At 30.0% G+C, this 11,812-nt stretch overlaps 1 protein-coding gene across 1 annotated transcript; it reads right to left on the reverse strand.

The window, feature by feature from the left end:
* Positions 1-5,504: 5,504 nt before the first annotated feature.
* LOC147071204 (uncharacterized) lies at positions 5,505-11,305 on the reverse strand. The gene is made up of 4 exons (XM_085948486.1): positions 11,182-11,305; positions 9,899-10,151; positions 8,115-8,243; positions 5,505-5,729 (listed from the first exon to the last, which is right to left on the reverse strand). Exons 1-4 carry the CDS (start codon positions 11,256-11,258, stop codon positions 5,601-5,603), a joined length of 588 nt encoding a protein of 195 aa, XP_085804612.1. The 5' UTR covers positions 11,259-11,305; the 3' UTR covers positions 5,505-5,600.
* Between the last annotated feature and the right edge of the window lie 507 nt (positions 11,306-11,812).

Below are 11,812 nucleotides of genomic sequence, written 5' to 3' on the forward strand. Positions count from 1 at the left end.
AATAATAAATATTATTGTTTTAAATTTTATTGTATATAACAAACAGATTATAAATTCTTAATTTAACATCTTTAGAGTACAGCAGGGGTAGGGAATCCATTCATGCTAGAAGACACATTAAACTAAACGTAACCTAATAAGGTCACATTCGAAAAATACTTCAATTACATATCGACGGCCCCAGGAAAAACCGGTGTAAGTCTAAAATCACAAATGTTCAGGAGAGCGAAAAAACTAAAATATTTACGCTATTAAATTCATCATATAAAATGAGTGAGTTTTTTCTAATCTTATTTCAGTAAATCAGATAGACCATTTTATGATCTATATTTCTATCAAAATTTAATGGTAATTAATTGATTAACAGCTAAGATAATGACCAAAAATCATTTTTATTTGGAATAATATTACGCGCTTGATGTTTTGACTCGGTTCAACATGCTTTTGCGCGGACAAAATAGATCACTGACTCCGCACAGCAGACTTATATTCTGGTATAGAACGGTTTTTTACGTCGCGTTTTTCTTACTCTATACGATTTTAGTAAACACAACCATAGTTATCGTGCTCTTGTACGGAACAACCATTATAGCGCATTATTTAGCTCGAAATAGGACAGCGTGAATACAAAATATTGACAAAGAGTAAGGAGACATATTGACATACAGTTATTTTGTACGAAGTTTTTATTACAGAAAAGTATCTAAGTATGATAATTTTTAAAAAATCAAAAAAAAAATGTAATTATTTTAGTTATTTATATAAATATTGTTAATATGTACAATAAGTAATATAAATTATTCAGGAAATTAGTAATTATGGAAGGATAAAAAAAGTTATGTAAGAAATTAAATTATAACGCAAGTAACTACGAGAGAGAAAAAATGTTTATTTTTATACATAATAACACAATTTACATTAAAAATATGGAAAGAACAATCATAATGTTAATAAATATTTTATGTTAATACAAATAAATCACATTTTATTCATTTTATTGGATTATTGATAACACAATTTATATTAAAAATATGGAAAGAACAATCATAATGTCAATAATTATTTTATGCTAATACAAATAAATCACATTTTATTGGATTATTGATAACACAATTTACATTAAAAATATGGAAAGAACAATCATATTGTTAATAATTATTTTATGTTAATACAAAAAAATCACATTTAATTAATTTTATTGGATTATTGATAACACAATTTAAATTAAAAATATGGAAAGAACAATCATAATGTTAATAATTATTTTATGCTAATACAAATATCTCACATTTTATTACTTTTATTGGATATTTTATACACCAATCGACTATTTTTCCTGCCTTCGAAATATATGTGGAGCCAGTATTGATTGATGTTTTCAAAATATTTTTTTTCCAATTAATTTCTTGTTGTCTTCTCTTTGCACCTTTAGATGGAGAATACGTTGATCGTACATCATTTCATCATGTGTAGTCGAATTGGGATTATTTGGTTTTTCATTTGTCAAGGTATCATTGTCCATTATGATTTCTGGAATGGCGATTATGTCATTACAATGCACTGAAGTGAACGGAATCGCAATATCTTGATAATCATTGCGGTATGTTTGTATTAAATCAGTTTGCGGTTTCGATATTTCATCCATTAAGTAATCCAAAACTTCAGGAGATGCGCATTTAAAATATTCGTCAATATCTGAACCACTTGATGTAAACGAAATTATACTGGGACAGTATTCTGAATAGCTAGAATTGTAATCCTTATCTGTCGTATCGTTAGAATCTGTAAAAACAAAATATAAAATTATAATTTAATACTTCAATGTATATGCCCTATGATTAAAAAAGTAGATAACAGAGTGATACCAGTAAAAAACATTCCTAAAGATGAGTTTACAGTACCTAACATTATAGAATTGCTTATTTTTCAGAAATATTAAAACTTAAATCTTTTCTAACATTTCAATATTTCGTGGTATTCAGAAAATACATAGATCGTCTGCTACATATATAACAAAAAAATATGTTTTATCAATATAAAACGCAATATAATTCAAATACTTATTCCCCATAATTTACTACCTATGAGGGTTAGTTTCTTCTACTTTGATTGGATAGTGTTATAAAACTTATAAACCAACACAAAATCTTTAAAAAAATAAAATCTTCTATTGAAGCATAAAAAAACGGTCCTGTTTGTTGTGAAATTATGTCAAATAATATTACATAAATTGTATTATATTTTAATAAGTGGTTAATACATACACAGTCTCTTCACCAAGAATCGAATAATATTTTAATAGTCTTACGTTGTTATAGTGGTTATATCATATTATGCTTACCTATGACTTCATCGTTGTCAAGGGATTCATCATTCACCATGTTTTTCACATTGCAGAATACGCCACTTGCTTCATCCAATATACAAGTATAATCTGTAAATCAATACACAAGCACATTAGATACCATGATTTGGTAGATATTCATAAAATATCTCATTTAAATAATAAAGTAGTTAAATATATAAAAATACAGATAAGTATGAATTACAATGAAGAAATGCACAAAATTAAATTATTTTAGAGGGTTGGCGCAAACCAGCAATCATTGCGTTATGCATTAAATTTATAAATTAATCAACTTAATATTAACATAAGCTAATTGGTTATCAAATAGTATTTTCTTTAAATAGTGGATATCATTATCTAAGCGTTTCATTATGAACTTTCAAAGAAACAGGGTTTAATATCAATTTTCATTCATATCTAATTCTTTTTTATTTAGGTAATTATACAAAATGTAAACTCTGTCCAATTTTACTAGGATTAAATAGCTAATAACTTTCATAATAATAAAACAATCATAATCAATAAGTAAAAAGTATGTTAATGTATGTACTTACCACTCTCACCACTACTAGATTTTTCAAAATTAATTGATAATTTATTTTGAAGTCCACTCGATGCTAAATGCAATATATGTTTTGCGCGATCAGACATGGTATAAGTACTAATTAAATTTTAAAGAAAATAACGATAATTATAAACCGTTGATCATAAAATCATATAAATTAATACCAATTAGGTCACTAGTCATAAACACAAAGATTACATAGGTAGGTACTTAATACTTATTTGTAATTGATGATAAAAATTCTCAGTCGCTAATCAATGGGAAAGTTAAACGAAGAAATTATTCTGTGTACATTTCACCATCTACACGACGTTTTATTTGTTTCATCTTTTCCTAAATTTCTATTATAATAATATATAGGTATAATATAAGGCACCAAGCCCAAAAATTTAAAATTAAAAGAAATTATTCAATATTTATGTAGAAACGAATAAATGTTTCGTTGACTGCATTTTGTATATTTTTGTTAATGTTTTATTGCGGCCAATAAATGCGTCTCTGTGAAAGCCCGCCTAATCCTTTTAGGACATCCCGCCAAATAAAATTATTTTCCCAGGATACTTAGAAGTGAGTAAATTTAATGATTTTGTCTACGAGACATATTTAAAGTGATAATATAATAACAATACTGGCTATATTGTCATATTTGCAAAAATATTATGTACATGTGCTGTACTTAGGCCCACATTCAATAATTTAATGTTTGAATTTATTTTGATCTTAGCCGAAGTCATAATATTATTATAAAAAGTTAATATTCCCACAAAATTTTATCGGTCTTTTGTAAAAACTCAATATTTCGAAGTGTCATAAAAAGGATTACCTATTTAACTTATTTGTGTCATAAATATCAGTCAAAAATTACTATGTATTCCATTACACAAATAATAAAATTAAGTATCTTTACTAGGTAAGATTTGTTTTCTATTAAATAATAAAAATTGTCAAATTTAGAAATAACATTACCGACTATTTTTGTAGGAATTTGTAATAATTTCAAGAGCAATTTATTTTATTAGTGTATATTATGTTTTCCTACTAGGATACATGATGGTATAATACGTATCGAAATTATCGGCAGAGTGCATAAAACGTTTGAACTGAACCTTTTGTTGAGTTTAAATAGCAGGGTGTTTAGTCTCCAATGTAAGCATTCAAATTTTTATGTCTTGTTAATTATTATTAACAGAAAATCCGAAAAATTAAGATTCTTACAATCTGTCACAATAATGACGTATATGTTGACGAACACACACAAATACAGAAAAAGGATCAAATGAATAAATGAGCAATCAAGAGTCTGCGGCGTATTTAGGTATGTCCAACCCATAAATTGAGATGGGCCGGACATAATATATCGCAGATGAAACGACCGCTGAATGAATGCAATAATCCAGTAGTTTTAGAGGAACGTAAGATAATTAGAATTATAATAATATGCTATATTGACAAGATATTTAAGTTCGATGAAATCACGTGCCCGTGAAAAATAATTAACCAAAAAGAATGGAGAAAGCGTGAGGAGGCCTTTACCACAGTGAATAGAAACAGGTGATGAAATAATATAGTTTTACAAATTTTAATGCAAATTAATTTGTTTTCTACGAGGAATTTATTTTATATTAAGTAATATAATATTTTCACATTCGGATATAATACTACTGACCAGTTTTTAATTATTAATGCGTATAAATTCTGAAAATATCAATCTTTTTCGAAGATATACCAAAACAAATTACGAGTCTTATGTGATACATCAATATAAAACATGGTGTCTTTTCAGATATCCGTGAAAGAGCGTAATAGCAAGTATTATGAGCCTCTTATTCGAAAGAAAGAGCGCACGACACGTTGCTTATTTAGATATGACTATACTTTTCGGAAATTTCTGTGAACACAAATTTAGTCGACGCAATATGTTGATATATTGCACAATCGTCGAAAACCTAACTTTGTCAATTTTTATGCTAGAGACCTGAAATTTTTACAGGACATGCACAAAAAATATGATATTATAAAAAGCTAATAAAACTTAATACGCTATTTTCAGACTTATAATGGTTTTTCTAGGGCACGTCGATATACACATTTCAGTCTAGTCTGAGCCCTGGTAAGCCTTTAAAATTGCTCTTAACCATTTATTTTCCCTTGCTTTGGAACGCTAATTTGACATACCGAAAGTTTGGAGGTCACTTTTTCTAGCCACCGGAGATGTAAAAATTCAATTTGAATGTACCAACTTCAAAGAACTAAAAAAAATAGTGTGGGTTTTGCTGTTGCATTTTTCTATATTTATAATTAATTATTTTCTATATACATATGTACCGAATTGGCTGCATTGAACGTTTTCTACAAATGCATGTGCCTACCTGCTATGTGATCATTGCAAAAGCGAAAACACCACTTTAGAACAAGGTTTTTTGAGTTGTTTTTTTGAATTATGGTATCGTTATGACTGCAGGTTCCCAACCCCATGACTACATAATACTTTAAGAATCGTGACTATCATTTTGTCTCTTCTGTAATCACCTTTTTAGATAAGGGTATCCATGTATTTTTTGTTTATCAAAACAAGGGCATATAATTTTTTTTACTATCTTTTATTTGCTTAGATAATTAAATTAGGTATGTTTAATTAATATTCTACTATCAAATTTGTTCACCACACAAGCGCTTTGATATCTTTATTCACGTAGTCGTGTCATAGTCCATTTCGGGAAAATTAATTTTTTCAGTTACAATTTTTTTAAGTATATCGTCGAACTCTTTTAAGGCCCAGTCTCTGAAAGTGTCACTGACACCAGAAAATGTGTCAAACTGAAAAGAAAAGATTTTTTTTAAAACATTCAAAAATACATAGGTACTATTACATATACCCCGTTTACACGTGCATGGATTTACTGTTGACAGTAAGTATTATCGCGGCTATAACAAGAAAATATATGGGTAAATATGTATCATTCTGCAGTTGCAAGCTTGCATGGATGAATCAAAAAAGTTTGGAAGCTTCTGAATTTTTATGCGACAGGGATTTTTTTGATCAGCGCCTGCGCAGTAGAACGATAGTCGCAAACCTGCCGGCAAAAAATGAACTATGCTCATTTTGAGGTAACCGATTTTTATTACCTGTCAAGTAGTACCATAAAATGACAACATCGCGTCTCGCTTACTCTTGAAGAATGAGATTGGAGAGATAGTCAGGACTTTTACATGTAAACAGAATTATTGTCATGATAGTTTAAAATACGCACTATTGCTGCCAGTAAATCCATGCACGTATACAGACGCTCTTAGTTCGAAAAAAAAATTTATGCTATAATATGAATTTCACTCAGTCACAAAATTCGATGATGGGAATGTAAAAGACATTTGGGGCTATTAGTTTCAACGTCGGTAACCTTCATTTTTGATTTTGATTCTGTAAGTATTTTTCTACCGTATGTAGGTATATTCATAAAATATATCCAGTTCTATTTCTTATAATTTTTTTTATTAATTGTAATGATTGACTGTTTATTTCGCTATTCGTTTTTTCTAATTATTTATGCGATATGCAATCCTAAGTGCTGGACGGTTTTTTCCAATTATGTAAAAATGATGTAATGTTATGGAGGTTACTGACTTTGAAATCTAATTTGATTAGGTACCTACCGTAAAATAGCAGTTTGTAGTTATAATACTATACAAAAAGAATGAAATTTAATATGAGAAGCACTATGATTTAGATTTTTTTAAGAGCCAGACATATTTTTATAAGGAGGGGGTTAAAGGTCTGAACAACCACATGTTGAAAATTAATGTCAGCATTCTAGAGATCTTTTATAGCAGTCCACTTGTGTTGTTATTTCAGATTGCATTTTTATTTCACCAGACTTTCATAATCAACAAAGTTTTAGCTCCATAATCTTTTCCTTGACATACAATCATGTATCAATGTCAATATCAAATATAGAAAAAAAATATTGGTTGATATTGGCATTGAGAAGATTTTAAACAAACATTAGGATCACTTCACTATTCCTGAATTCCAGAAATCTTCACAGAAAAGATTCCATCAGTCTTACAATAGCTATTAGCTGAGGTATTGTCTGTATTTTTAAGTTTTGGAAATGTTTTATATTCATATTCAATATTTCTGAAGTCACGCGTATGTATTAAAAACCTGCATGTGGCTCGTTAGCCGTGTTTTGTCGACTCCTGATATACATGGTGTATTAGATGCAAGTGTGGCAGCAGATATGGCAACACCGGCGACAGGCAGAAAATAGAAGAGTAGGGAACCATGGCAACCAATCAACAATACAAGATCGATCGCAACGAACACAATGGATTATTGCTGTTATTTACTATTATATACAATCAAATATAAAGACATTGAACATTAGGCATATTATTCTAAACAATTATGAATTGTATATTGTACTTGAAAGCGAGCATCATACGCCAGATCTCGATTTCAATAAGATAATGGTAAGCCGTGCAAGCCAATTTGGCCATGCATTGTGTATTTTCCAAAGTCCTCAACGGCAAAAAGAAGATGTCCTCAACCTCTTGATAGTGATTTCAACTGCAATGTTAGGTGCTTTTGTATCTAGGATTGGCGTTTGGCTGTGGAGGATCGTTTGAAATCTATTTATTGATAGAGCTAGGATCTGCCCTGGGGTGTGGAGCCAAAGATGATGATGTCCTATTCAAACTTGAAATGCTACTCATGATTTGTATTATTATCAAAAGGGATATTATTTCGTCGGTCCCTATTAAAAAAGTCGGATGTGCAAAATGCTATTTTTCAGTACGAGCAATCAAAGATGTTTCATCAAATATCCTTTGTGACCTATTGCTTGCCATAATGACTAAAAATACGGGTTATAGAAACTTTTCTAAACGTTTATAAAAACATCTGTCTGTCCGGTGAACATAGCAGCAACTGTCAGATCCGACGCATCTTGCTCACCCACGCCCAGCCAACAATATCGGTTGGTAAGAACCGACATTGTTATTCGGACACTCTCGGTAGATCTGTCATTTTTAACTTGAGTATCTCGTAATTTTTCAAACAAACAAAAAAACTGTGGTTGTGGTATAAATGTTTAAAGTGTTTAAATAACTTTTACGTAATAACCCGAAAATGACAAAATTTCATATCCGACTTTTTTAATAGGGACCGACCATTTAATGAAGGTAATTGATATGATATCTCACCCTTCTTCCAAATACTGCAGTAATATCGCTTTTTGGCACAAAACTCATTCTTCGTATGGGGACATAATTTAGTATATTGATATTAGACAATGAGGATGAGGTTGCATTGGTCTTCAAATCTTTATTTAACTGAAAACATAAAATTTCATGAAAATAATATACCTACTAAAAATTAGATTTTTGTGTAAACAGCTAGAGCAGCGCCCGGCAACCTATGTCACCTAGTGGCACGCGAAAGGACTTTTGGTGGCACGCCTCGAAAGTGACGATTTATTAAAATTTTCGGTACTTTTCGGTAATTTAAAAGTTTTTTATATTCTAAGTAATGGCTTTGTAATATCTGATAATATAATGGATTATATAACAACTTTGCAGAAGTATTTCATAAACTGGTTTAAGGATTTACAAAAACACTCCCCCATATATAAATATATTTTGCAACCTCACATTAAAGACAGTTACAAAAAATGAATATTTAGAATTTTTGAACATTGAGTATATTGATTTAGAGTTAATCGAATTTAACAATTATTCTGAAATTTGGAAATTGAACTTCAAAACTGCCAGAGATGAAATTATGAAAAACGAAGACAATTACATTGGCATGATAACCAAAACATAGAATGACCTCCCAGACAGGTTTCATTGTATGAAAAAAGTCACATTCACTCTTATAATTATTAGCAAACATTCTCAATTATGAAAAATATTATAAACCCGTATCGAAGTAGTTTAACTGAAGAAAATTCGGAAATGTGTATAAAATTAAAAACTTCAAACTAAGAAACAAATATTGAGGTGTTAGCTTCCAAAATTGAACCTCAAGGGAGTCACTAATGTTTAAATATTGTAATTTTTATGATGTTTTTAAGTAGCGTGTATTATTATAGTCAAATAAAATTGTCTTAAGGGCGGACGTGCTCAGCGTGGGTCAAAATGGAGCTTTTTTCTATTTTCAAAGCATGATCCTGGACATACCTTAAACGTTGTAGATAATCTATGTATATAATTTTGAAGCCTTATTATCCTTTATATTTATTTTAAACATTTGATGACTGCATAAAGTATTTTTATTACATAAAATAGTATTCTATTAAACCTCTCGCTCTAATGTTTTAGAATATCATATTTCAGTACATAAATGTGCAGTGGTGTTAAGATTTTTTACATTTATTAATTTTTAAACGCATTTATAAAACCATCAGTATAATTTATATCGTCATTATTATAGTGAAATAATTACGATAAAAAATTATATTGATAATCTCTGTGATCCCAAATTTGACAAGAATTAGGCATTTTATTATTCAAAAAATCGGCAAGATTAACACATTTGAAGATAATTCTAAAGATACTAATTATAAGCTATGTCTTTGACCATTCAAGTGTGATAAACATTCTACGAATAATGATTGCTTTATAATAATTATTGACCTAAGAATAAGGTAGTGTTTTTTTTAAATACACCATTTCTTTTGGCATTCCCCAGTGGTTAAGCTACAACATATGGCCGTAGCCATAAATTGACAAACTATAATTGAAGTAGGGAGTAAAATGATGTTAACGCGCGTGTTACCTAACCGAATTTTTTTTTTTTTTTAAACGGTAAAATCCTACCAGTGTATCCACAGTTTCCGCAGAAGTCTCGCTCTACCCTGGGATCACTATGATAAATTTCCCCGGATCCCTGTGTATAATTAGTAATCACTGGATGGCCTGTCCAGTTTAGTATCACAGTTTTATAGACAAATTGACAAATTTGAGTAAGTATTATTTAGATTTACCAGTATTTGATATGTCAGCTGTTTAATACCATATGTTCCAGTTGCTCTTACTAACCCGGATTCCAGATCGGCCTCCAAGTCATAGACAAATTGAATGTCATCAAACGACAACTGACCCCTTATGGTCGCTTCTAGTTTTATGTCTGACAGAAACTCATTGATGGAATCAGATACATAGGCGTTGCCAATGCTGACCAGGAAGCCGTTGGTGTAAAGCAGCGTCCCTTTGACTTCGAAGCCGTAAAGAGTTTCACTGTGTAACAAAAATGTCATGGCATAATTATTTTGGTATACACTTTGTTAAATTATTCTTATTTATTAATGAATTGGATGAAGCACACATTCAGAACCTTATATGATATAATACATGGCGTTGTTTGTAGTGGAGGCCGGTGTCATAGATATGTACGCAATATAGTACGGGCGATTTGTAGTACTACAGATAGCTGTTAAGGCATCCGCAGCCATGTTATGGTAAGACTATACTTAAACCATTTATTATTATTTTAAATACACAATCATTAAAATTAATAAATCATTTTTGAGAACAGGGTGACGCCATTATTATTAATAATTTAAAAAATGGTTTGTGTAAGTATAGGTATTTTATGAAATAATATTTTATAACTCATGTTAAATTTTCAATAAAGGGAGTAAATGAATTTTTTGTAGTCTAGTAATTCTAGAACATTTTTACTATGGCTGAAAAAGTACGTTGGCAGCATCGCATGTAAATAAAAAAATAAAATAGTTGACTGCTTATGACGATTTGACAATGTTCACCTAAATAATGATCATTCATCACTTGGTTCTGTGTATGAAAAACTTATTTTAGACTTGTAAGGTGTTTTTATCGCAGTGCAGCCCTGGCGATGACGTAGCAAGGATAGGCGCAGGAGTAGAATTTATTTGAACAAATTGACAGTTTTTGTATGTCAAGAAATAGAGAAGGAAACGTTTTTTTGAAAAATATTATATTATAAGTAGTAAGTAATTTGGCTACAAAATGACTGCAATGCGAAGTGGTTTGCGGCTAATTCAATCATTAGACTTAGTAACCTAGTTTTAAGCTTCAAATTTTACTAAGCGCGTCTAGCGACCAAATATGATGCAATTATCATGCAATTAATATGCAAAAATCTTTAATTTAATGCCAAACAATGTTATAAGATCTCATCTTGATAGGTACCTATTAGATATTAATTTATTGTATAAAAAAAGATTCATTATAATTTGAAACAATGAAATTTCATCATAATAAAATAAACATCCGAGATATTTACTTCACGTCTTGTGTGAAGTCCTTCATTCTTAATTTACAAAATGGAAGATCTTCCAAATCATAGACGAACATTTGCATGGCATCAATAAAGTATTTCTTGAAATCGAGCAATCCTGTATTTTTTAAATTATCTGCAATAGTAGACAAACCATATTATTAGTTATGCACAGCGTTATTCATAACGAATTTTGACTATAAATATCCTTATATCTAGGGCTCGAAATGGGTCGGAGCGCATTTCCGGTTCATAAAATCGGAAAAATATCGCTACGTCTCGTGGAAAAAAACAATTTAACAGTCTAAGCTAGTTAGGCTTTTAAAGAAATCTAACACATCAATAAAATACACGTACAATAATTCGATAACAATGTTAATATTTTCGGAAAATTATTATCGAGCACTCCGATTCGTAAAGTTTTCCATTTCAGGTGCTGCTTATATCTTGTTTCTATGTGCATGGATTTACTGCTGGCAGTATCTATGTATTATCGCGACCATAAAAATAAAATGCAAGTGTAAACACGTATTATCGAGCAAGTAGCAAAACTGCATTAATAGATCAAAAAAGTTTAGCGGTTTCTGAATTTTCACGCGATATCTGCAATTTATGCAATATGTACGCATGCGTAGTA

This window comes from Rhyacophila brunnea, unplaced genomic scaffold (assembly GCF_057557595.1).
Source record: "Rhyacophila brunnea isolate RB1 unplaced genomic scaffold, BYU_Rbru_1.0 scaffold_20, whole genome shotgun sequence".
Lineage (NCBI taxonomy): Eukaryota > Metazoa > Arthropoda > Insecta > Trichoptera > Rhyacophilidae > Rhyacophila > Rhyacophila brunnea.

Bases quoted from the DNA above. Each gene is read 5' to 3' on its own strand.
- LOC147071204 (XM_085948486.1), bottom strand. From the start codon at position 11,258: ATGCAAATGTTCGTCTATGATTTGGAAGATCTTCCATTTTGTAAATTA. The intron at 10,152-11,181 runs GTAAATATCTCG...TTTGTTACACAG, and splicing joins GACTTCACACAAGACGTGAA to TGAAACTCTTTACGGCTTCG. The intron at 8,244-9,898 runs GTAAATCTAAAT...TTATGTTTTCAG, and splicing joins AGCTGACATATCAAATACTG to TTAAATAAAGATTTGAAGAC.